We start from the raw sequence: 23,636 nt of genomic DNA, 5'->3' as shown, positions 1-23,636 counted from the left end.
CCGAGTTTTTCAAACACTCGCCATGGTTGTTCCAATTGTTCACTTTGGGAAGATGTTGCTTTCTGAGGGCGCAAATGGAACTCAAGACAAGGCGTCGACCCAGAATCTTCTCATATCAGTGAAAGCAAGGTTCCTGGACATAAGCACACAAGCACCGCAAGCCCCTGTTATCTTTCTTGATTCTCAATTGAATTGCTACATCAAGGAAGAAAAATATAATGTAGAGTTCCTACTAAGATAAAATGCTTCAGGATGTACCAGACTCAACACAGCTCATGTCCAAAGAAAGTTTTGACGACCAGCAATCGCAAGCCAGTGAGCAGCTTTCAGTGTTGCTGATATTGAACAGCTTGGCATTGTCGAAGAATTATGGACGAAGTTGTCTAATGGAAGAAGTCTAGGACTGCCGTCAGTTTCGACTTTTGCCACGTACCGACAGCCCCTTTAAATGGTGGCAAACTGTAGGCAAGGAAGCGTATAAGACGCTCGCATGCGCGACGCGAAAATACCTTGCAATTTCCGCAACCAAGGTCACAGCGTGCTCGAACACTGTGACAAGCCGATAAATGTACATTACTGCAAAAAACAAAAATTTTTTTTTTTTTTTTGCATTGGCATTAGAGTTAATTTGAGCTCACGTAACAAGCCTTCTCATTTTCTGATCTGCGAAAATTAGATGCCTAGTGCACTGTCTCACCTTAGTCGCATATGGTTAGTGGAAAAAGCTGATACGGTGTAAGATTTATTTTCAATTAGTTCCGCCCAAACTGTGATTTTATGTTTATTATCCGCGTGAACCGTTGTCTCATGTTTAGCATTCTAACATTTTAGTAGATTTTGTATATATATAGAGTTATATCTTTTAACTCTAATGATTATTGTCTAGTTGCGTTTTTACAATGATTTAGGATACATTTTTAAACAACACACTAATTTTATCATCTGTATTCTTCTTTAGTAGTGGTATACTTATTACTCGAACATTATCCGATTCGTATTCGTATTCAATACGGTGCCACAATTATTCCGTTCGTATTCGATTCTGTTTTTAAAAAAGGAACTATTCGCACGATCTGAGGAGCCCCGGATTCTCATGATTATAAGAACCCCTTTGCGTTCCCCCTATTGCGGTGGACCTCAGGAGGACCGCTGAGTACGGACTTGGTCATGGGGTACTCGGCGCGTCTGCCGTTGAGGCGGAGAGTGGGAGGTCCTTTACGGGCCCTAATTCTCATGGCAATGGGCGCCCCGCTGCGTTCCCTTTTGCGGTGGATCTGGGAGGGTCGCTGAGTACGGTCTCGGTCACGAGGCACACGGCGCGTCCGCCGTTGGGGCGGTCAGCGGGAGGTCGTTTGCGGGACCGGATTCTCATGGTCATGAGAGCTCCGTTGCGTCTTCTAATGCGGTGGATCTCGGGAAGGCCGCTGAGTATGGTCTTCATCATGAGGTACTCGGCGCGTCCGCCGTCAGGACGGACAGCAAGTGGCCATTTGCGGCTCCCCATTCTCACGGTTATGAGACCCCGTTGCGTCTCCCATTGCAGTGGTGCTTAGGAGGGGCGCTGAGAATGGGCTCGGTCATGAGGTACTCGGAGTACCTGCCGTTGAGGCAGACGCGGGAAGTCCTTTGCGGTACCCGGATTGTCACGGTTATGTTAACCCCGATTGGTTTGCTATTGCGGTGGATCTCGGAAGGGCCCCTGAGATCGGTCTCGGTCACGAGGTACAGGGCGCGTCTGCCGTTGGGGCGGCCAGCAGGAGGTTTTTTTGCTTTTCCGGCTTGTCACAGTTATGAGAACCCCGGTTCGCTCCCTGTTTCGGTGGATTTCGGGAGTGCCTCTGAGTACGGTCTTACTCATGGGGCACTAGGCACGACCGCCTTTGAGGCGGACGGCGGAAAGTCCTTTGCGGCCCCGGATTCTCGCGGAAATCAGGGCCCCGTCGCGTCCCCTATTGCGGTGTGTCTCGGGAAGGCCACTGAGTATGGTCTCCGCCGTGAGGTACTCGGCGCGTCCGCCGTCAGGACGGACAGCGAGTGGTCATTTGCGGCTCCGGATTCTCACGGTTATGAGAGCCCCGTTGCCTCCCCCATTGCAGTGGAGCTCGGGAGGGCCGCTGACAATGGGCTCGGTCATGAGGTACTCGGAGCGCCTGCCGTTGAGGCGGACGCGGGAAGTCGTTTGCGGTACCCGGATCGTCACGGTTATGTTAACCCGGGTTCGTTTTCTATTGCGGTGGATCTCGGAAGGGCCGCTGAGATCGGTCTGGGTCATAGAGATACTGGGCGCGTCTGCCGTTGGCGCGGCCAGCGGTACGTCCTTTGCTTTCCCGGATTGTCACAGTTATGAGAACCCCGGCTCGTTTCCTATTGCGGTGGATCTCGGGAAGGCCGCTGAGTATCGTCTTTGTCATGAGGTACTCGGCGCGTCCGCCGCCAGGACGGCCAGCGATATTCTCTTTGCGGCCCCGGATTTTCACGGTTAGCGAACCCCGTTGCGTCCCCCATTGCGGCGGAGCTCAGGAGGGCCAATGAGCTTGGTCTCGGACATGAGGTACTCGGATCGCCAACCGTTGGGGCTATCGCCGGGAGGTTCTTTACGGTCGCGGATTGTCACGTTTATGAGAACCCCCTTGTGTTCCCTTTTGCGGTGGATCTCGGAAGGACCGCCGAGATCGGTCTCGGCCATGAGGTACTTGGCGCGTCTTCCGTTGGGGCGGCCAGCGGGAGGTCCTTTGCTTTCCCGCATTGTCACAGTTATGAAAACCCCGGTTCGTTTCCTATTGATTGGGATCTCGGGAATTCCGCTGAGTACAATCTCTGTCATTAGGCACTCGGTGCGTCCGCCGTTGGGGCGGACAGCCGGAGATCATTTAAGGGCCCGGGTTCTCACAATTAAGACAACACCGTTGCGTCCCCTATTACGGTGGATGTGGCGAGGGCCGCTGAGTGTGGTCTTGGTTATAAGGCACTCGGCACGTCCGCCGTCAAGGCGGGCAGCGGTAGGTGCTTTGCGGCCCCGGATTCTCATGGTTGTGAGAACCCCGTGGCGTCCCCTATTGCGGCGGATCTTGTTAAGGCCGCTGAGTACGTTCTCGGTCATGAGGTACTCGGCGCGACTGCCTTTGAGGCGGACGGCGGATTTCCTTTTACGGTCCCGATTTCTGTGACTGATATGCAGTGCAGGCAAAACCGAGGCCAGTCCCTCTCGCACTGGAGTCGACGACGAGTGTTTCCAAGGCTCACTATATATAAAGCAGATGATAGCACTTCAAGAAGATAATCCTGAACTGCGAGGACTGAACGAGCACCTAGAAGGTGCTCGATGAGTCCCAGCGACAGCAACACGGCGTGGCTGCTGGTACATCTCATCAGCCTTCACAAAGAAGATTTCAAAGTATGCAATGACAACCCCATTGCTGAGCACCTTGGATAGAGCAAGGCACTTGCCAATATTTGTGAAAGTGGCACTCGATCAGGTGTCCGAAGAGTGTGCATAACTACAAACTACACGAACTCCCGCCACGAATGGCGACGACGGAAGACACCGTCGACGAAGCCGTCAGGACACTTGCACCTGACTGCGCCGCCGACCACCCCGTTCCAGTGTATTAAAAGCAACCGTGAATGACTGTCGAAACCAGTCAAATAACATGATACGCCGAGAAACAAACCCTACCATCGGGACTGCCTTTGAAGTCTCCAAGTATTTTTTTAATGCATTTTTCTCTGTCTTGCCCTCCCCCCCCCCCCTCCCCAAGTTCCTGATTACATACCGAGGATCATCGTTCATGGCACAGCCAACGCAAGAAATACTTCGTCTCGGCCACACACAACACCGTCGAACCACGGCGTACAATCTCAAGACTAACGGGCTGACAAAAGGGCCAAACAAGACCAACACTGCCGTGGTATCAATGTACGTTGACGTAGAACACAAGACGTGAGACGAAGCATTGCCATATCTTAAGTCCGCCTACAACACAGTGGTTCAAATGACCACTGGAGTTTCACCCGGTCGAGAGGTAACGACGATGGTGGAATAGGTACTGTCCCATGCGCCAGCTGCCGACGGGAGTGACAACGCCCAGATAGATCCTCGGCACTCAAAAGTCCGCCAGCTCGTCCGGCTCAGTATTCAAAACATTTAATTTGGCGACGCTGGCCGCTACAACCTCCGTTGTCGGTGCGTTCTCTTCTAGCGAGGAGACTGCGTGTGGGTGTGGACAGTGGTTCGTCACCACGGCTGAGTGAGAATCTGTGAAAACGGTTCTTTGGACCCTAGAAGCTTTTCCACCGCCTAGGTAACTTAAACTGCAAAGTGGTGCCTGAGGAAACCCGGCTTTCTTCACGCCGCCGGCCGCGATTCGAGGTGGTTTACATATTTCGTCTCAAGTCGTTCTACGCACGATAGCACTGTGGAGGTTTCGTGTTCCAGGTTACTCTTCAGTGCACGTTTACTTTTTTTGTGTGTTTTGTTTCGTGTGGCATCAAGGTGATGCTTTTTTTTGTGAAGAGGAGAGTAATGCCGCGCGTGTAGGTAGCCAAGTATGCAGCCAGCCCGTGGCGGGATGGTTATCGAAATTGACTCCCACGCAAAGTGTCGAGGTTTGATGACTGGGAGAGGACGCATATTTTTGTTAATTCTGTAAATGTAGCGTTCTGGTGAATTCAAGAACCCTACTGCTTCTTCGAGATCCGAATGTTCTACGCGCCGAGGTTTCTACACCGATTGCTTCAGAACCTTAAGCATGTACAAGATGGGCTCCGCTTGCCGACCCGTAGTGAGCCACGCCCCACTGCCCGATCCTACTCTTACGCCGCCATCGACGTCTGCGGCGAAAGACTTTCTTTATTTTGTTTTGGGCACAAGTTCGCCCAAGAAACGCTTAGTTTGCTTGCGTTTTTGTCGCTTCATAAATTGTGATTTGTGACAATATTAAGTGAAAGATTCAGAACTATAAAAGAAAATAAATTTAAACAAGGATTTGCGACAATATCAACCGGCAGCCCATTCGAGCCAGCGGAGGCTACAGAAACTTTTCTAGGTTTCCTTGAAGACCGGCAGATGGCTAGGCTCCGAGGGACACTTCCGGATCCGCCCCACCACAGCCACAAAAGGGAGCTACCTCGTCCGGCACCACTGGGGCACGGCACTCTTTTCGGCCCGTACTCACGTTGCTTCATGTATCAGGTTGGTTACTTGAAATGCTCTAAGTGCTATCGAACAAGTAATCTACTGCTTGTGAGAGTGTCGTGCCCTATCAACAAACGCATGCTGCATTGGTGCTCTTATCTTTTTGGTGTCGGGGTGATTGATGAGTTAACATTCCTGTTCTTCGATTCCTGTCTCTTGTTCACGGAAGCATTGCTCCCCTTGGCAGGGGACGTGGAATCAAACCCCGGCCCCATGTCTAAGGCTGAAACTGAACAATTGGCAAAAATTGAAAGCATACTCTTAGAATTGCAGTCTGGACAAGCTACTGTTTTGGCAAAGCTAACAGGCATAGAAAAAAGGCAAGCTGATCTTGAGAATAAGATTGATGGCGTAATTTCAAAGACAAAGGTCCTAGAAAGACGCGTGGCACATGTTGAAGAAAGTGAGTTTAAACTTGAAGCCAAATTAGACGACCTTGAAAATAGAAGTCGACGATCAAACTTAGTATCTTTTGGAGTTCCCGACAACTCCAGAAAAGAGACATGGGAAGAATCTGAGAAACTAATAAGGGACATCTGTAAAGAAACGTTATCTATCGACAATGTTGAGATCGAAAGAGCCCACCGCGTGGGAGAATTTAAAGATGGAAAAAATCGGCCTGTCGTTGCGCATTTTGCTGGCTGGAAAGCCAGAGAAAATGTGAGGCGAAATGCATTTAGGATTAAAAATACCCCGATCAGGGTATCGGAAGACTTCAGTCCCCTAGTTCAAGAAAAACGGCGGCAACTCTGGAACTACGCAAAAGAGAAAAGGCAAAATAAAGAAAACTGGGTCTATTTGAACTATGATAAGATAGTAATAAATGGGCAGACGTTTATCTGGGACAGCGACACGTGTCAACCAGTCCTGCTTCGTCCGACTAATTCCGAGATCGTAGCAGAATGACGACACCTACCTCCTATCAACAGACCAAGCAAAGATGACATTGTTGATATGCCAGAGAAACCTACGGTTCTGGTTGTGAACTGCCGTCGCATCCTCATAAAGTTGATGAGCTTGCATCTTTAATAATGACTTTGAATCCAGAGATTGTTCTGGGGACCGAATCTTGGTTGGACGATACGGTCTCTGACACTGAGATTTTTCCGCCGGGATTTTCGGTATATCGTAAAGACAGACATCGACACGGAGGAGGAGTCTTTTTGCTGGTTTCATCTTGGTGGAGTAGCTGTGCAGTTAAATTTGAGAATGGCTCTGAGTTGGTGTGGTGTCGCGTTCGTTTTCCCAAAGGGAAAACGAACGCGACACCACGAACTATCTACCGTCCGCCAGACGGAAATGAAACAAGCATTTCTTCACTCTCAGATATGTTATCAGTGATACCAGACACCGTCTTTCTGGGAGGCGACTTTAATTTGCCAGACTTTTCGTGGTTAACTGGGACGACGGCAAGAAGCAAATCGCGAGTTTATTCTATGTTCACAGAGTTGATGGATACATTTGGTCTGATTCAGTATGTCATGGAGCCGACTCGACTGACGGCAGTTTTAGATCTCGTCCTATGCAATGACCCAAATATTGTTTCTAGCGCCCAGGTATATCCCGGAATAAGTGATCACGATGTTGTTATTACCGAGTTGAATGTATCAGGCGTACCTGAACAGAAACAAGAGCGACGCAGATACTCATCTATGAAAAGGGTAATTTTGACGCCATCAATAATGCATTACAGATATATTTTCTAACTTTTTCATGTGTATCTGAGTCTTGTACACCAGAGGAGATTTGGATTTGGTTTCGCAATAAAATATTGGAATTAGTTGAGGCTTTTGTAGCTTCAAGAACTTTGCGGCAAAGACGTAAACAAAAACCTTGGTTTAATGCCGAAATACGGAAACTACTGGGGAAAGCAAGGCGGGCTTACAAAAAACATTGTAAAGATAACTCTGTCCTTAATTTGCAAGGGTTAAAATATATTATTTATCAATTAAAAGTAACAATAAAGTTAGCTAAGCAGTGATTTTTTACCAGGCTAAACTGCGATCTTAAACGAAACCCTAAGGTATTCTGGAAATATGTGAAGACATGCAGGAAAGACGATATTTCTATCCCAGTTCTTAAAATTTGACGGCCAAATGTTAAAGGAAAATGTGGAGAAGGCAGAATGCTTCAATTCCTACTTTAAATCGGTATTTTCTCCGGGACTCTCTGGGTATGTGGTGGAGTCACCGAATAGTTGTTTTGCTGGCATGATGGCGGATATTGATATTGATGTTCATGGTATTGCCTCTCTTTTGCGCGGCCTAGATCAGTCAAAGGCTACTGGCCCTGATGGTATATCACCTGTTATTCTCATTAAGTGTTCCGAGATTGTATCACAGTACTTGTCTATTATATTTAAAACGATACTAGAGACAGGGTTGGTCCCAATTGATTGGAAAACGGCGAATGTGATTCCTGTTTTTAAATCCGGAGATAAGAAACTTGTGGAAAACTATAGGCCTATATCACTAACGTCTGTTTGCTCTAAGCTTTTCGAGCATATTTTATATAGCGCAATGTTCAAATATATTGATAGCTTTAACTTTTTTACTCCATCCCAGCATGGCGTTCGGAGTGGATTTTCATGCAACACGCAGTTAGCAGAGTTCCAGCATTACCTATTAAAAGTAAATGACAAAAATACGCAAGTAGACGCAGTCTTTCTAGATTTCAGCGAAGCTTTCGACACGGTACCACACAACCTTCTACTGATAAACCTAGCCTCTATAAATATTAATAGTAAGGTACTAAATTGTATACGAAATTACCTAAGTGACCGTGAGCAATGTGTTGTCTTAAATGGAAGTAAATCCTCAGTCGTTACCGTGACCTCAGGGGTCCCTCAGTGTAATGTTCTTGGACCGTTACTGTTTTGATTTACGTTAACGACATTGTACAAAATATTCAGTCGACAATAAAACTTTTTGCTGATGATCCCGTTATTTACAGGGAAATAAATTCGACGAGAGACATTGAGATCCTGCAGAGCGACCTAGATAAGGTTGAATACTGGTGTAACCAATGGAACATGAGCCTAAATATTGGAAAATGTAACCTCGTTAATTTTGCTAGAAACGTCGGTAAATTTTTTACAAGTTATACTATCAAAAACCTGACAATCGGAAATGTCTCTGAGTGTAAATATCTTGGCGTTTATTTTCACCAATCACTTAAATGGAATAAACATATTGACTACACAATTAATAAGGCCAGTAAAATGTTGTTTTTTATCCGTAGAAATTTCAAACACGTAAAAGAAACTCTTTACTTCTTGCACGTAAGCTCAATGCTTGATTATGCGTGCGTTATATGGGATCCATACCAGCAGTATCTGATCCATAGATTAGAGAAACTTCAAAATCAAGAAGCGCAATTCGTCAGTAACAACTACCATCCATACGCTAGTATGACAGAGGTTAAAACCATGCTGGGATGGCAGCCCTTGAGCATTCGAAGGCAAAAATTAAGATTGAAGTTTTTCCATCGCATTTATTATAATGATATCGGTATTAATAGGAATGGGTATCTTTTGGGGCCAACGTATGTTTCAGCTAGGTGTGATAACTCTAGAAAAGTTTTTGAATATTCCTATAAAACAAACAGCTTCTGTCATTCTTTTTTTGTAAAGACAATTAGAGAGTGGAACTTGCTGCCTGATGATGTGGTGAGCACCTTGGACAACAGTGTATTTCTTTCTCGGCTGTATAGCTAATCTGTGCGGACAAGTGATCACTTTGTGTTTTTATGTATGTGTGTTATTTCCCGCCCCTCCTACAATAATGCCCTCGAGGCGATGTAGGTACTCTGTAAATAAATAAATAAAATAAATTTGGAGATCATCAAATGCCTCTGATATGATTTGTACACATTTTGTAATTATTTTCTAAAAAAACTAACTGCATTTGCTATAATGTGTTCTTCCGAAGTGAATTGCCCTTTTATTCTGAGACAATGTAGCTATATAATATTTTCCCCTGTCTTGCTTGGAACCAACGGCTTCTAACATCGGTTTCGCTCGGTATTTAGGCATTAACGAAGAGTATTAGCGCGCGCAGCATTTGTTCCTGGGGTTCACTTAAGAAGACACTTATGGCCACATTAATTTTGGCCGCTAAGGTATGCCTAGAGAAAGATTTCAGGATATTAAAAATAAAACTTCAAGATTTATTTCTTATTATGTTTTCAATGAAAAAATATATAAAGTCTTTTTTTTTTACTTGAATATTTGTTACACATAGTCAAGCTGTGCGTATACCTTTGCATACTGATCGTGCGCAACTGATATCAAAGTTCTTTTGAACAAAGTTTGGTTTTTGTCTCTTATTTAGGGCCTTCAAATGCTCGATGACGCCAACGTAGAGTCAGACTTGACCTCCTTTGGCCAGAGCGAGGCTATCTTGGCCCTATCCCGACAAACAAGTACCAATATTAGGCTTAGCCACTCGTTTTTGAGCTGCCATCTGGCAACCTTGGGCCTAAATGCCCAAACAAGTACCAGTGTCAGGCTTTGCTTACGTTTTTCCGGTTTCCTTGTGGCAACGTTGGGCCTAAATAAACAAAAGAGTGCCAGATTTAGGTTTCAATGCTGGATCTTCGGTTCATACGTGGCGTGCCTGCGGCAAAAAACAACCTTGCTGACGCGAAATAAATGTTGCATCAGGCATGTGGTGTCTGTGGCTCAATGTTGGCACTTCGAGAATTCTGTCACGAGCCGGAGAAGAGCCGTTGAAAAACTAAAGGAATTAATCAGCCACTAACTAACGCCTTAGAGCAAAAGCGTGTTAGGTCAATTTAGGCCTTTAGAATTCCCAAGCGTTTGCAAAGTTAGGTGTTTCTCTGACCCGTCACATACTTTGCTTCTAGTCACATACACCTTTTCTATTTCAGAACTCTATCCACAAGTTGCTTCGAGCTTAAAACAAAGCAAAACTGCACGACGGAAGTGAAAGAGCTACCAGGTGTTTCTATCAATTTAACACAAATTTGCCAAATAGCTCATCCAAACTTCCTAGAGTGGAAATGGGTACGTGCAAGAATAGCCATTCGATTTTATCACACATGGTTGTGACCGTTCAGTTCTAGTTTTTTTTTGTAATGTTTTCCCACATTGGAAATGAATGTTCTAACTGCGAGCATTATCTATATGCATAACTCGATAGTCTTCTGCGCATCTCTGACACTTTCTATGAAAGAAACAAAAAGCAGTTTGGCTAATATAATTAACTCGATTTACCTAAACTCATCAGGCTCTTCAATATATCACAAGCAAAGTATAAATTATGAGTGTGTACAGATGTTTATAAAAGAGCCACTCCCGCCAGTTCCAAAGTATTTGAGTTGATGTGTGATCATGATTCCCAGCGCAATATTAAGTGGTTCTAAAAAGAAAAATACTTTTTTCTTCAACTTTTTATTGAAGCTAACCACAAATCGAAACCAAAACATTGCATGTATCGAGCAACATTGCTCATTCGACGTCACGTACATACTCTAACCATGGGGAAACGTAATTAGATTAGCTCAGTTACGGAAGTGGTACGAGACGCTGCTCGCACGTGCTGTAACCCCTCCCCCTTTGTTCTGCACCCGCGGCTCGCCTGCTATGTTAGCTGCAGGGTATTCTATGGAATGTTTACGTTTTCAAGCACAGCGTCTCGCCCACCGTACTTTATATAAAGCACCGTTTTGAAACAAAAATTTAGATGCCGTTTGAAACGATGGGACGCGGACTAACCTTACGGAGGGGTAAACTTCCCTCCGCGGGAGCTACAGAACTGAGGTAATCGAGTAACGTTGCCATGTTGAACAAATCGCGGTGTCACGTACCAGGCAGCCGGGAGCAGCTCGTCGCAAGGGGGAACGTGTTGTCTGGTGCGATTGCCAGTCTGCTACAAACAACGACACCTGCACTGCGGCGGCAGCAGCTTGTGCTTTAGCGCAGAAATATTCAGGCTCTCCGAAGTGCTTGTTTTGAAATGATTAGCAGACATTTAAATTCAGCAAACTGGCGCAAATCATTCGTGACTGATTTGGAGAACCACGCCGTGCTCAACGTCGCAAACTGGCTCTTTCGCATGTGACGGATGCTGCCAGCAATGACACATGCTCGAACGGGAGCCCACCAGTGCACAGAAGCGTATGCGAGTTCCGCGAGTCACATGGCCAACGATGAGCGCCCTGCTAGAACCCCCTGTAGCCTTTCTTCGAAAACGTACAGAACAAGCAAACAAATCTCCCCAAGTGCCCTTAACATGACGTAGGTAGCCCCTGGTGAGCTGCGCCTACACTGTGGTATTGACTGCACTGTTGGCCATGCCCTCCCTCGCCCGCTAAGATCAGCAAATTTTGGTAATTTCGCGCAACTAAAACTTTGCTTATTTGTTTCATGAAATGTTAGGTGGAATTAGATCGGAATGTTTGGTTTGTGGTATTCCTAGGCGATACTAAAGCTATTTTGATTGTTTTCTTAATAATGAAAATGAACCGGTTTAGCCCTTTGAGTTAGTATGTAGTAATACTGCCAAAACGATTGCGGCTAACAATTTGTCTAAATATTTGTTATTCCATCATGGCCAAAGCATTACAGAGAGGGCAGAGATTTGGGCGGTTAAACATTATTAAATTAAAATACAGGCTAAAATCAATGATACTATTTAGCTACCATTAGCAAAAAGAGACCGTACTTCAAACGAAGTTGAAATATAATGAATACGAATATTCATTTTGTATTTATTCTGTATTATTTTGGCCGCACTCGAAATACGTGCCTAAGGTATGCAAAATACATTTTAAATATGAATAAAAAAAGATTTTAGATATACCAAAAATATTATCCCTTCACACTCAAGATGCCATTTGTGCATTAAAAACGGATTACAGAATTGTTTTTTATTTTCGATTTCGTCAGCAAATGGTGTCCTGTGGTATTTGAAGGCACTACTAAATACATCTCACAAAGCTACAATAGAAACGAACACAAACACCATGACGCACTGAACAGCTCATTCACAGTCCCGTTGACTGCTCTAGAGCCTTATATAGCCTACATATTGAAGGTAATCATTTTTTCGGTGACCACCTCTGCGCTTATTAATGTTCCAAGTATTCGATCTTCTCCTCGGGAGTCTGTCAAATGTGAAACAGTGTTTTGAAGTTCGTGGACGATATCTCTTACTAAAAAGCATTGGTACAACTAATAACGATTCGGCGCAGTCCCTAAAACAATATCCACACAAACGGCTCATAAAATACATGTTATTGCTTCTCTGCGCAGCACCACTCAAGAAGAAGCGAATCAAGGCAGTTTCTTTACTTTAAAATACTGTAAACGACTTTATTTTCGTGAGGACCTAATTCTCGCAAAGTTCGCGAATCGCCTACAATTCCGACAAATAGGTCTCGTGAACAATTCCGGCAAAATGTAAAAACATTAAAATCTATGTTGCGATCCCAGCGCGTCGCGAAAATTAGAATTTGCGAATTATTCAAAAACTCAACTTTGACCTAAATCGCGAAATATTGAGCCCGCGAAAAATAAGTATTTTACAGTAGTCATTTTGCCTTTCCTTGTTAGTAGTAGTCTATTTAATATGGTAGTTAATGTCACTATATTAAAGTCACTATTCACATCACGTACAATGGTGAGTATACACGTTCAGCGAACTAACATTGTGCTAACAAAACCACGCCAAACGTACCTGTTGACAGCACCTGCTGAAGCTTTCCAACATCAGCAAATGTTGTGGTTGTAGTTCCCGAACCCCGTTTGTGATTGGTGTGCAAGGAACTGATCAGGTGTGTTCTTGATAGAAAAAAGGAAACAATAACATAAACTGGGCTGATTTATCAGTGCGATGCTGCGCAATTCAGTTGACAAACTAATCAAATGTTGTATTTAGGCGCTTCAGTGTACTCCATATCTGCTTAAAGTGAACTTCTAGAAGGGGAGCTTTTCAATATTTTGGTAGTTTAAGTCAAATTACCAAAGTATTGCAGTCAAAAGGTACTTAGAGTATAACACAACAGTATTTACGATTTTCAGGTATTTTAAGAGTATTCTGCACCTATTTTTGATTGCTACATTTTTTTTAGGGTTGGAGTATATTTTGCATGAATTAAATAAATATTTCAAGAAATAAATGTGAAAGGTATTTTGTTCATATTAATTTAGTATTTACATATTTCAAAACGCATGAAGGGAACTTCAAATGTAGTTTAAGTAAAGGTATTTTAATATGATTTTTAGAAGTATATTTTAGTACTAAGTAAAAAAAAAAGAAGTTTATATTTTTGGTCTACTTTTCGTGTACTTACAATTATGAACTGTATTTCAAATACACTCAAATTAGAATGTGGGATATTTCAAACGTATTAGTTTTCGCTAAGGGTAGGGCAGCCTTAAATCTGACAAAAATAAGAAGGGTTCCAATCACAAGAGCTTTCGGCATGAAAATAGTGTAGAAGGAGGAATGGGTTTGTGAAGTTTGCAGCTATGGTGGAGGCCTGATGATATGTAGATGGAGTAATTAACTAGTAAATTGTTAAGACTCGAATTACTGTAAAATAACAATGAGGTTGGTGTGTGAATAATACGTCCAAATGCACATGGGCTTATGACTATCAGTACTGTTTTGTTGCGGCAACGCTGCCACTTTTTATGGTTCTGTAATCTAGTTACCCGTAGCGCAATATGAAAAATACCTATCGTTTTCGTATTTTTTCGATACCACCGACTTGTAAGCATTAAAAGCAGAGGACAAAACTCTAAAGTTAGCAATCCAGACACTAGCTCCACATAGACCAATCAAAATTATAAATACTTGAATTGTCAAATAGTTTAAAACGACTACACATTATGTAATATTCGATACTAAAAAGTTGTAAAGATCTTTGTTCCTATCATAGGTAAAATATGTTAACAACTTTTTTTCATCCGTGCAGGAGCGTCTTTCGATATCAACCAACTTCCGTTCCAGCCTCCTGAGTGCCGATTCAAACGATGGACCGAATCGCAATTTTCGTCCGCGGACCGCGTATCGCGTGACCGTCACGTTACTACTTATTGCGATCCAAGCGACGTGTTTTCAAACGCGGACTCATCAAGTGAAGCTGCTTTTCACTAGCGGATTTTCGGTCGTTGACTGATTTGAAAAGCCTTTTGTTTGGCAATGGCAGAACGTTTTTTGTGTGGTTGTGCTTGGACGATTAAAACAAAAATGGCTCATTGGCGTGTTCTTTGCGCTCGCTGGTGCGTTTTGTCTCGCGATTCCTTGTTCCACGCGTGAAAGAAGCTGCAGAAACTCTGCGTGGCCCTGACGCGCCACACGTTCCCTACTCCACCGTGCTTGCGTCAAATATATTTTGTCGAAACGTCTCTAGCATTGCAGGCCGCAAACGTTTTGGCGCATCCAATCAGCTTCTCACCTAGCAAGACCTTTATTGTGGCGGTGGCGTAGTGAAGTGTTGCGCGCGAAGTTTGCATAACGCCATCTCCAAACGCCCTTTCACCAGCCCAGCACTTCGTCCCCTTTACGCCTAAGGCTTTTCGAGCAGGACCATGCTTGTGGCACTGTAATGCCTTGCGCAGTTAGTAAAACTAGTGGCGCTTCGTGCTAAGCCTATGCTGAGTTCTTTCTCACTCTGCACGCAGCAGCAGCGCATGATTCTATTTCGGCATCTACTCTATTTTGCCAAAACTAAGAACCTGCCTTTCAAGCTTCGATTTTATAAACTCCTCATTGTACGAACCTCGTACGTTTATGATACGGATTCCAAACCGTCGTGGAATGTAATCGCTAGCGATTACTAAATGCTTCTGCAACATCGTCTAGAACAGTCGATAACATTAAATTGCTTATAGTAACTGCCGAAGCATCCGAAATAAATCAGATGACCTAGCTAGTCTTATCACAGTTAACACTCCAGACGTTGTTATTGGAAGTGGGTCAAGGCTGGACCCCTCCCTTCTGAACACTGAAGTTTTCCCTGCAAACTTTGTTGTCGTCCGTAATGACAGAGATAATCGCGGTGGCGGTGTATTTTTGCTCGTTCAACAGAGCCTACACAGCATTTCTGAAGATATTACCGGCGTAACCTGTGAAATGGCGTGGGTGTGAGATTTTCCTCTCCCGAGGTGAATACTTAACTGCTTGTTCTTTTTATAGATCTCTATCCAGCACTGCTCAACCGCTTCTTTTATTGTATAATGCGCGTTCTGTTGTTGCGCCCTGTCATGCGGTCTTCTGTGGTGATTTTAATCTACCAGATGTTACTTGGCTTGATCATCGCCCCATGATTGAAAATTTAGCCTGCTCTACACGACCTTTTCGGACATTATTAATAAATTCCATTTAGATCAGTTTGTTACAGAATCCACAAGACTTGGCGTTATTCGTGCAAGTGTTTTCGATATTTTTCTTTGTAATAGGTTTCCATCGATCATTCCGCTTTAGTAGTTCCAGGAATAAGTGACCATGAGGCAGTAGAAGCGACTATGAAATGTTTGAATGTGCCTAGATATAGAAACCCACCCAAAAAGGCGTACATGTTCAATAGAGGGGATTATGATAGTTTAGGTTTTGACCTTTTGGATTTTTCGTCTGATTTTAAGGTGTACAGTGTGTCAAGTGATCTGAATACCTTATGGAACCATCTTTAAAAATAAAATACGAGAATTGGTAGACATTTATGTTTCAGCAAAGATGGTCAGCGCGAAGCGCAAACAAGATAAGCCATGGATGAATTCAGAAATCAGACTATCAATAAATAAAAAACGTGTTTTTGTACGAAATGAAAATGTAACGATTCACTGATCTTGAACCAGCTTAAAGATCTTTAAAAATACCCCAAAGTAAAACTAAAAAAAAGCTGAATAAAATTATTGTCTCTCACTTGATAGCAAACTTAAAGGCCGACGACCAGACTCGAGATTCTGCAAGGCAGAAGATCCTCCTCACCGTGGGGAAGGAGAAACCGCTAGCGGTGGACAGGGCAGAAGGGTGGAAAGGAGTAAGCGGGGCAAAAGCGGAAAGCGCGAACTGGTCGTCGGCCTTTAAGGACTGTCCCGAAGGACTCTGGAAGTATGTAAAATCTCAACGAAAGGACGTGGCTGGTGTCCCCTCTCTTCTGGTTGATGATAATCTTGTGACAGACGATAGCGTCAAAACATCCGCTTTCAATAAATACTTCAAATCTGTGTTTTGAGATTTTGCATCTTCATCACTACCGCCCACGGCTCATAAAGTTATGGGTAAAACGAACGAACTCACGTTCAATCACAATGGGGTAGGAAAATTACTAGGCAATATAAAACTAGGAAACGCACATGGGCCAGATGGAGTTCCAAATATTGTATTGAAATCTCGAGCCGATATTATAGCATCACACTTATTAATAATAATTACGAATTTGCTAGAGGGTGGATGTCTACGTGATGATTGGAAGTTTGGTAATGGAGTTCGAATACCAAAAGACGGGAAAATATAGTGTCGAAAACTATAGGCCGATTCCCCTAACGAATGAATGTTATAAGATAATGGAACATATAATTTATTCTAACCTTATTAGTCACTTAAATATCAACAATATCTTTTGCTCAGCTCAACACGGTTTTTGCACAGGGTTACCCTACTGGAAAAAACCCGTATAAAAATTCATAATGGTTGACCCGTATATCTCATACGGTGTTATGGGATACGGGTCTCCCGTACGCTACTGGGAACCCGTACCTGTACAGGTTGACCCATTCAGATACAGGAACCCGTTCAGATACGGGGCCCGTACCAGTACGGGTTGACCCGTTTAGGTAAGGGAAACCGTGCCGGTACGGGTTGACCCGTTTAGATATAGGAACCTGTATCTTACAGGCTGACCCATTTAGATATACGAACCAATATTTATGCATGTTCATCCGTTCAGATAGAGAAACCTATATCCTTAAAAGTTTATCCGTTCTTACGCAGTAATAGGAATCAACATGGTGTCCAACGTTTGCAAAGGGATGGATGGATCTTTGCAGGTTTAACAATTCGCATGCATTTGTCATGCAAAGAATGAGCAGGAGCCAGGTCATTTCAGGTTATATGTGTATTTAGTGAACGCAAATTGGCATCTGCTGAACACCAACAAGAAGCTTAACCTCTAAGCAAGCTGAGAAGTCAAACTTCCAGTTAATATCCTCCAGTAGGATATTGACAAATTTGCATACTGCAGTAGATTCATCCGAGCTGTCCTCTTCCCTGGAGAGGCCTCTCGAGGATGCCTCCATAGGTACTCGTTGAAGGCATCTGCAGGGGAGAAGAATACAACAATAAGTCATGTATATCTACAGTTTCCTGAAAAATTGAATATTTTACTTCCTGCAATTATAAGCAAGCAATTTCCACTACAATTTATGCTTTGCTAATATCTTGTGATACCATGCAGACCCCAAGAGCAACTTCTTACGGTTACGCAGTCTGCTTAAAACAGCAGGCATGCATGATTCGGCCCGACAGTCTTGAACCAGTTCAGACCGAGTTCAGAGGACTGCAGAAGCAGTCTGCAAGTCGGGCTGCGGCTGCGTGAACTTAAGCTGCAGCGTTACAAACGACCCTGTAATTGGTTTCCGAAAGACCGAAGAGTTGCCATCTGTTACCGCATGAACGCTGAACTGACTTCGGCCAGCGCAAGATTCTGTGGAACTGAGGCTGAGCTCGTGCAGCACTGGAATAAATCGAACAGGCCAGTTCAGCGTCCATGCAACTTTCGGTTTAATCTAATGAGTCAGTGCTTACACTATTTGAACTAGATCGGCCACTTCAAGTAAATCGAAAAGACCTAGTGTGACTTTTCACAACTATGCACTTAAAGTTTGCTTGCAACAGTGTGTTCCTTGCATTTTAGTGTTTATGAAAATTATAGATTTGGAGCAGGGGACAAAAAGGAACGGAAAGACACGAAGCTCCGGAGCTTTGTGTCTGTCTGTCCTTTTTTTTCCCCACGTTCCCGGGTTACCACGTCTATCCTTAACCAGCTCGCCTGCCTGTTAACTAAAATAAAAGTATGCTCTATAAATCTAAATATGTATTTTCAATTATGAACATGGGCATCTGATTCCTACAACCTCTAACTTATTTCATGCCCAACAATGTCACCATGGGAACAAGTGAAAGGAACACTGAACACACAATTCTCGACCGGCAGTTTTAGTGTGAAAGAAAGATTTTGACCTGCAATTGTTGTTCTGGGCATGTATATAAATTGACAACACAGATTTGATATCAAGAACAGTTTAACTAACTTAATATCCGTGTTACGACCCTTCAATGGTCTATTCATACGAGATAGTTCCCGAGTAAGAAAACTGAGCACTAGAAAGGGTGAACACCCACGATGAGAAGGCGGTTCAGAAAAAATGGGCAGTACTCAAAGGACAGAGCCAAACATAGTTCGGTTGTAGCAGTTCTAGTGAACAAACAGACCCACTTTCAAAACTTTTCTAGTGCCAGCTTTTCGTTCAAAAGAAAAAATAAGTGCCTCAGCAGAAGGTCCTCCGAGCAGGCCACTGATATCATGGACCTCCCCCAAAACTTGCAGGGATTAGCAGATATTTGCAATGTGGAGCATGTTACTGTAAAACCTCCTCAGTGTGAATACAACAGAAAGCACCAAGAGACCTAGATGACCGCGAAGAGGTCACTTTACTTTTCTTCATATATTAAAAACAAAGAGGGAGATAGGGCTTCTTCATTTCGGTTTTGCGCTCGGAGCTTCACGTTCCTAAAGCTCGAACTAGTCGAACTGTGACCCTTCAACAGCCTATAACACTGAAAGTTCTGAAAGCCTTGGAATATATTATCACATTAATTTTGTCTTAGCAGGTTGCAACTTCAGAAGCCATTAAGTTTGAGTTACTCACACAGTATGAGACATCTGTGAGAAGTGGGCACTTGCTGCTGCCAACTTGACTGGAGTCAGGGCCCTCTGGGAGACGGCGCCCTTGAAGCGCCGGCATGGCACCCCAGTCACACTCCGCCCATGCAGGTTCTCCCTGCCGAACATCAACTTCGTGGCCTCTTTAACGAACATGGAGTCTCCCCGGGCTCCCCTCATGTAGAACAGTTTGTCCTTTTCCACCAAGACACCATGGCAAAGGTGAACCTAGAAATAGATAGAAATGCTCTACAGGAAATGCAGACAGCCATTGGTCCCGATCTCATTGATCTTTCGGAAACTTGTGCAGACGTCTGCCGCACAATGCCACTTTTTCGGACGCAGGACATGCGAGGCAGCTCTTCACGCAACATCTTGGGGGTATTCTTTTCGGAACCAATCACAGAAATTCACCACGGGCACTCACTACTCGTCTCCAACTTCTCAATGTAAAGAACGACTCATCTTGAAGTACAGAACAGAGAGTGGAACAAACATAACTGCAAAGGAATCGCATAGCAAACAGTTCCAGCCACGCATGTCGTCTGCTATGCACAAAAAAAAAAAAAACACGGAGGGGAAAACAAAAAAGCTCACGGTCGTGTGTAGCCACGTGACTTCCGCCCATTCACTCTCTCCTCTCCACTTCTCCGACCTCTGTGCGCGGGTTTCAGTTTCGGTTCTGAGCAGTTGCGTTATTTGGCTTTAATAAAAATATATATGACTGATGCAAAATATTAATTTGGTAGTCTTTCGACACTATTAAAAATCGGCTGGCCAAAAATGAAAACTTTTATTGGGGGGTTAAGTGTCCATTTAAGTGAGTTCAGAGTAAAGAGAGAAAGCGAAAGAAGGGTACCAATTATAACACAATTTTGATTGGGCTACTTCGTACATGATTTATGAAAAAGCTCGAAATAAGACAAGGACACTAGATAGAAAACGTTCAGAAAAGTGACAATTAATTGGGAAGAAATATCTTATCAATGCCCGGCCCTACTCTTTACATTAATCAGCATTTTTAAGCAGCCCGATGGTTCAATTTAAGGAAGCATACAAATACCCTCATTCAAGGAGCTGTGGAAACAATAAAATTTAGTCACTTGCCCAATGCCTGGAATAAATATTTCACAAAATTCTGAACTTACCTCGTCATCAACCTCTGCAAGCACTGGCACACACTCGGGAAATGCCTCCGGCGGGCCTGCTACAAGATCCGCTGCTGGAACAGCAGCATCAGCGGCCGGTACGGGTCGAGCGTGATCCCCACCAGCTCGCACTACGTGAACTGAAGCAGGAGTCCCGGCTGCAGGAACTGCTGCTGGGCAAGCTGGAGAAGCTGACCCAACACCGCCAGACGGGACATTGTCCACTGCAACATAATAAAACACTCTTTAGAAACAAGACACGGTACAGGAGTCAACCGATTTTTCGGACGCCAAAAATTCAGACAAGCTTGATTATTCGGACTTCAGCACTTTCCTGGTTCGTTGATGGCATGAGGGCTTCATAGTACTTCGTGCCACAGAAGACTACCGGCAGTGTGCTTATTTATTTTTCCGTAAAACACCGGGACTGGAAAAGTGGCGGAAGCAGGACACAAAACAAAAGTATGAGAAACAAAACCAAAGAAGGAAAAGAGGAAGAAAATAAATGCGCTCAAGTTCGCCGGCAGTGGGCGGCAGAGAGGTTGTTTAGTTTACAAAAAAAAAAAAAAAATACCGGTGAATAGCTAATGAATATTCACGCCAAGCATTTCCAACGATTTGCGAGATATAAGCTCAATCTTTCTGATGAAATCCAATGCTGTAGCAGATCGTCTGCTCACCTTTTGACCAGTTGCACAGTTGCTTCGCTGGGAACAATCTGCCGCCCGATTAGAGTTCAGCCTTGTTGGTGCTGTGGTCATGCCTACGAACAGCTTCCTCATTCCCTCATCCTGAACAAAAAGAACTCCTTTCTCCCCAATGACGAAAGGATGTGTGCTGGCCGGGCTCATCCGAAAGTGCATATTTAAAATGTTTTGTCTGACAGAACAAACTTTCACTTCAAGCCTCATCAATGCGCACAGACCATGGTGTCTTGGTATGGACATGATTGTTTGACAAACTGCAGAAAAATATTTCTTCAATCAAAGCAAAAGTGCTGCCGAGCAAAACGGGCTCATCGCCATCAGCAACAAGAAACAAACTTTCAAAGCTCCATTTGCACCCTAAGAGAAGAAAAGGGAATTATAGACCCCTCTTAAACTCATTGATACATTGAGGCACCCCTGTACTATATGCTTACTTCTGTTTGCGACCAAAAAAAATTAAAATTACTTTTGATCCCTCAGATAAAGTGTCAGCACATAATGTGCAGTGTGTGAGGTAAGCAACTGAAAGTGCCTCCACGCTTACCTAGTAGTGCCAGCAGCTGCTTCTTGATAGCGTCCTCTCTATCTGGGGCTCCTGCTCCAGGTTCAGCACCCTCTGTTTTGTCGACCTCAGCTTTTCAACCAGTCGGCATGCTCCCCAAGCGACACAGTGGACGTCCTGTCCTCTGTCTTTTTTTCTTGTACTTGCCACCCACTGAAGGGGATGGCGACATCTCAATCTGGAAAAGAAAAAGGTCCAGCTGTTTTAATATTCATTTAATATAAACTCCAGCACATAATTGGGGCACACATAGTTCACATTAAATTACCCCCCCCCCCCTTTATTTTTTGGGTGTAGGTTTCGGCCCTATACCTGTGATTTCCCCCTCCCTAAAGAAATGCTTCCAGACGCCCCTGACAAGATATCCGGTATTCACTGTCAGTACAGGAAATAATTGGTATATCGTATACTACATACTCTAGTGTGTAAAGGACCATACCTGTTGGCAGAAAACACTGTGTAGGAAAACGAAATATTATGATAAAATATTGTGTTAAAAGGTGCTTCTAGGTTAGTTAGAAAGTAAAATATGATTATACTAATTTGCACCCAGTGTACTTTCTATGAGGAACGTAAACTCTCAGTTGCTTTGTACTTGCAATTCAGTGCTTTTAAATACGATAGCATCTATAAGCAAAGCATATGCACTTTAGGCGTCTGTTGGTCCGAGGATTTGTAACTGCTTTTGAAAACAGCATGTGCCGGCACATTATAATTCAGAAAAGAAAAACATGCCGCCGGCACTGCGCCTCAAACCCACAACTGTTGGAGTCTAAGCCGGGCATCTAATCTGCTTCACTACGAGCATACATGGGTAAGCATTTGCGAAAGAGCTACTGGTTGCAGGCAAGAGCTGCGTTGATGCACGTGCCAGTGACTCAACGCTGTTGTTACCATAGCAATGTGTGCCGCATCTGGTCGCAGTCGCACATAGCCACATCTGAGGAGAGCTCAGCGAACCAGACTTGAGTATCATCTTTCGTTGTCGGTATGCGAAAGCAGGTCTCACCAGAGGAACATTACGCAAGCGTGCTGAGGCACAGTGAAAGCAAAGTGCCTAGGGTACTTCGGAACAACATAAAAGATGTTTGTTGAAAGCTGGAGAGGCAAGCAGCAACAAGAGGACCATTGAAGCGGCTGAAAAGATTAAAGAGAGGAAACTTCGGCTGCAACGCAAGCAGGACGCCAAACAAATGAGGACGTCTTGCGATAGTGGAGAAGAGATGAAACTTCGTGTACAGCGAGATCTTGACTTGACTTAGAGCAGGTGAGCAGATCTCATAAGACTGAAGAGTGACGAATTCAGATTTAATGCGGTCGAGAAACAAGCAGGAGAGTGTCTCTTGAAATTAAAGAGGGACAACTGCGGCTACAGCACAGTTGAGACCAGGAGTGGCCAAGCTGCGGCACTTTGTGTGTTAAATTACGGCTTGTGGTCCACTTTCATTACGTATCTACCCACCGGATCTGTGTACCAGAATAGCAAGAAATTTAAAAAGTGTCTGTACAAATAGTCCTGACCAGCCATAATGAATGGACACAATTACTCATGAAGCGAACAAAATGCAAGATATTGTCACGGATGGTGACCAAAAAAACAGGAAATAAACAGAAAGAAATAAACGTTTAATGTCGCGAACTTGTGCCAAAAATAAAAGAGTACAAAGAAAATAACATTGTCGCGGGCGTCGAAGTCGGCGTAGCAGCACAGTTGAACGCTGGGGCGAAAACTGACTTGACAAGGTTGCGGGTGGCCTCTTATCTAGTGTGAGTCACTATCTCGAAGATTCGGCGGAGAAGGTTCGAGCGTAGCGCGCTCGGGGCGAGAATGAACACGCACTTTCTAGAACAACAAAATCGGGGATGAACGATAGAAGGTACGTCCGCAGCAAGAATAAACAAGAATCTTCTATAAGTCCGTGACCCTACGCGCGGCATTATCCCCCCCCCCCCCCCCCTTTAAAACAGCATCGTCCCGATGCAGCACAAACCGAAAACACAAAATCCACAACAAAAGGACAGTAGAATCGCGAGCCACAGTTCACAGTTTTACGAGAGTCCGAAGTTCTATCGGTCGTAATATGGCTTGAGGCGCACGACGTGGACTACTT

At 44.1% G+C, this 23,636-nt stretch overlaps 1 protein-coding gene across 1 annotated transcript in view; it reads left to right on the top strand.

The window, feature by feature from the left end:
- Positions 1-23,636, top strand: part of LOC115318457 (A disintegrin and metalloproteinase with thrombospondin motifs 16-like) — a 212,994-nt gene that overhangs the window by 163,687 nt on the left and 25,671 nt on the right. Inside the window, exon 12 of the mRNA XM_040215034.1 lies at positions 10,085-10,220. Within this exon, the coding sequence (XP_040070968.1) occupies positions 10,085-10,220 (136 nt within the window). The remainder of the gene's footprint in view (positions 1-10,084; positions 10,221-23,636) is intronic.

Source organism: Ixodes scapularis, unplaced genomic scaffold (assembly GCF_016920785.2).
Source record: "Ixodes scapularis isolate PalLabHiFi unplaced genomic scaffold, ASM1692078v2 PGA_scaffold4__175_contigs__length_147842914, whole genome shotgun sequence".
In the NCBI taxonomy this organism is placed as follows: Eukaryota; Metazoa; Arthropoda; class Arachnida; order Ixodida; family Ixodidae; genus Ixodes; species Ixodes scapularis.
Note: the sequence above shows the minus strand (reverse complement) of the source record. Positions and strands in the feature narration are given on the sequence as shown.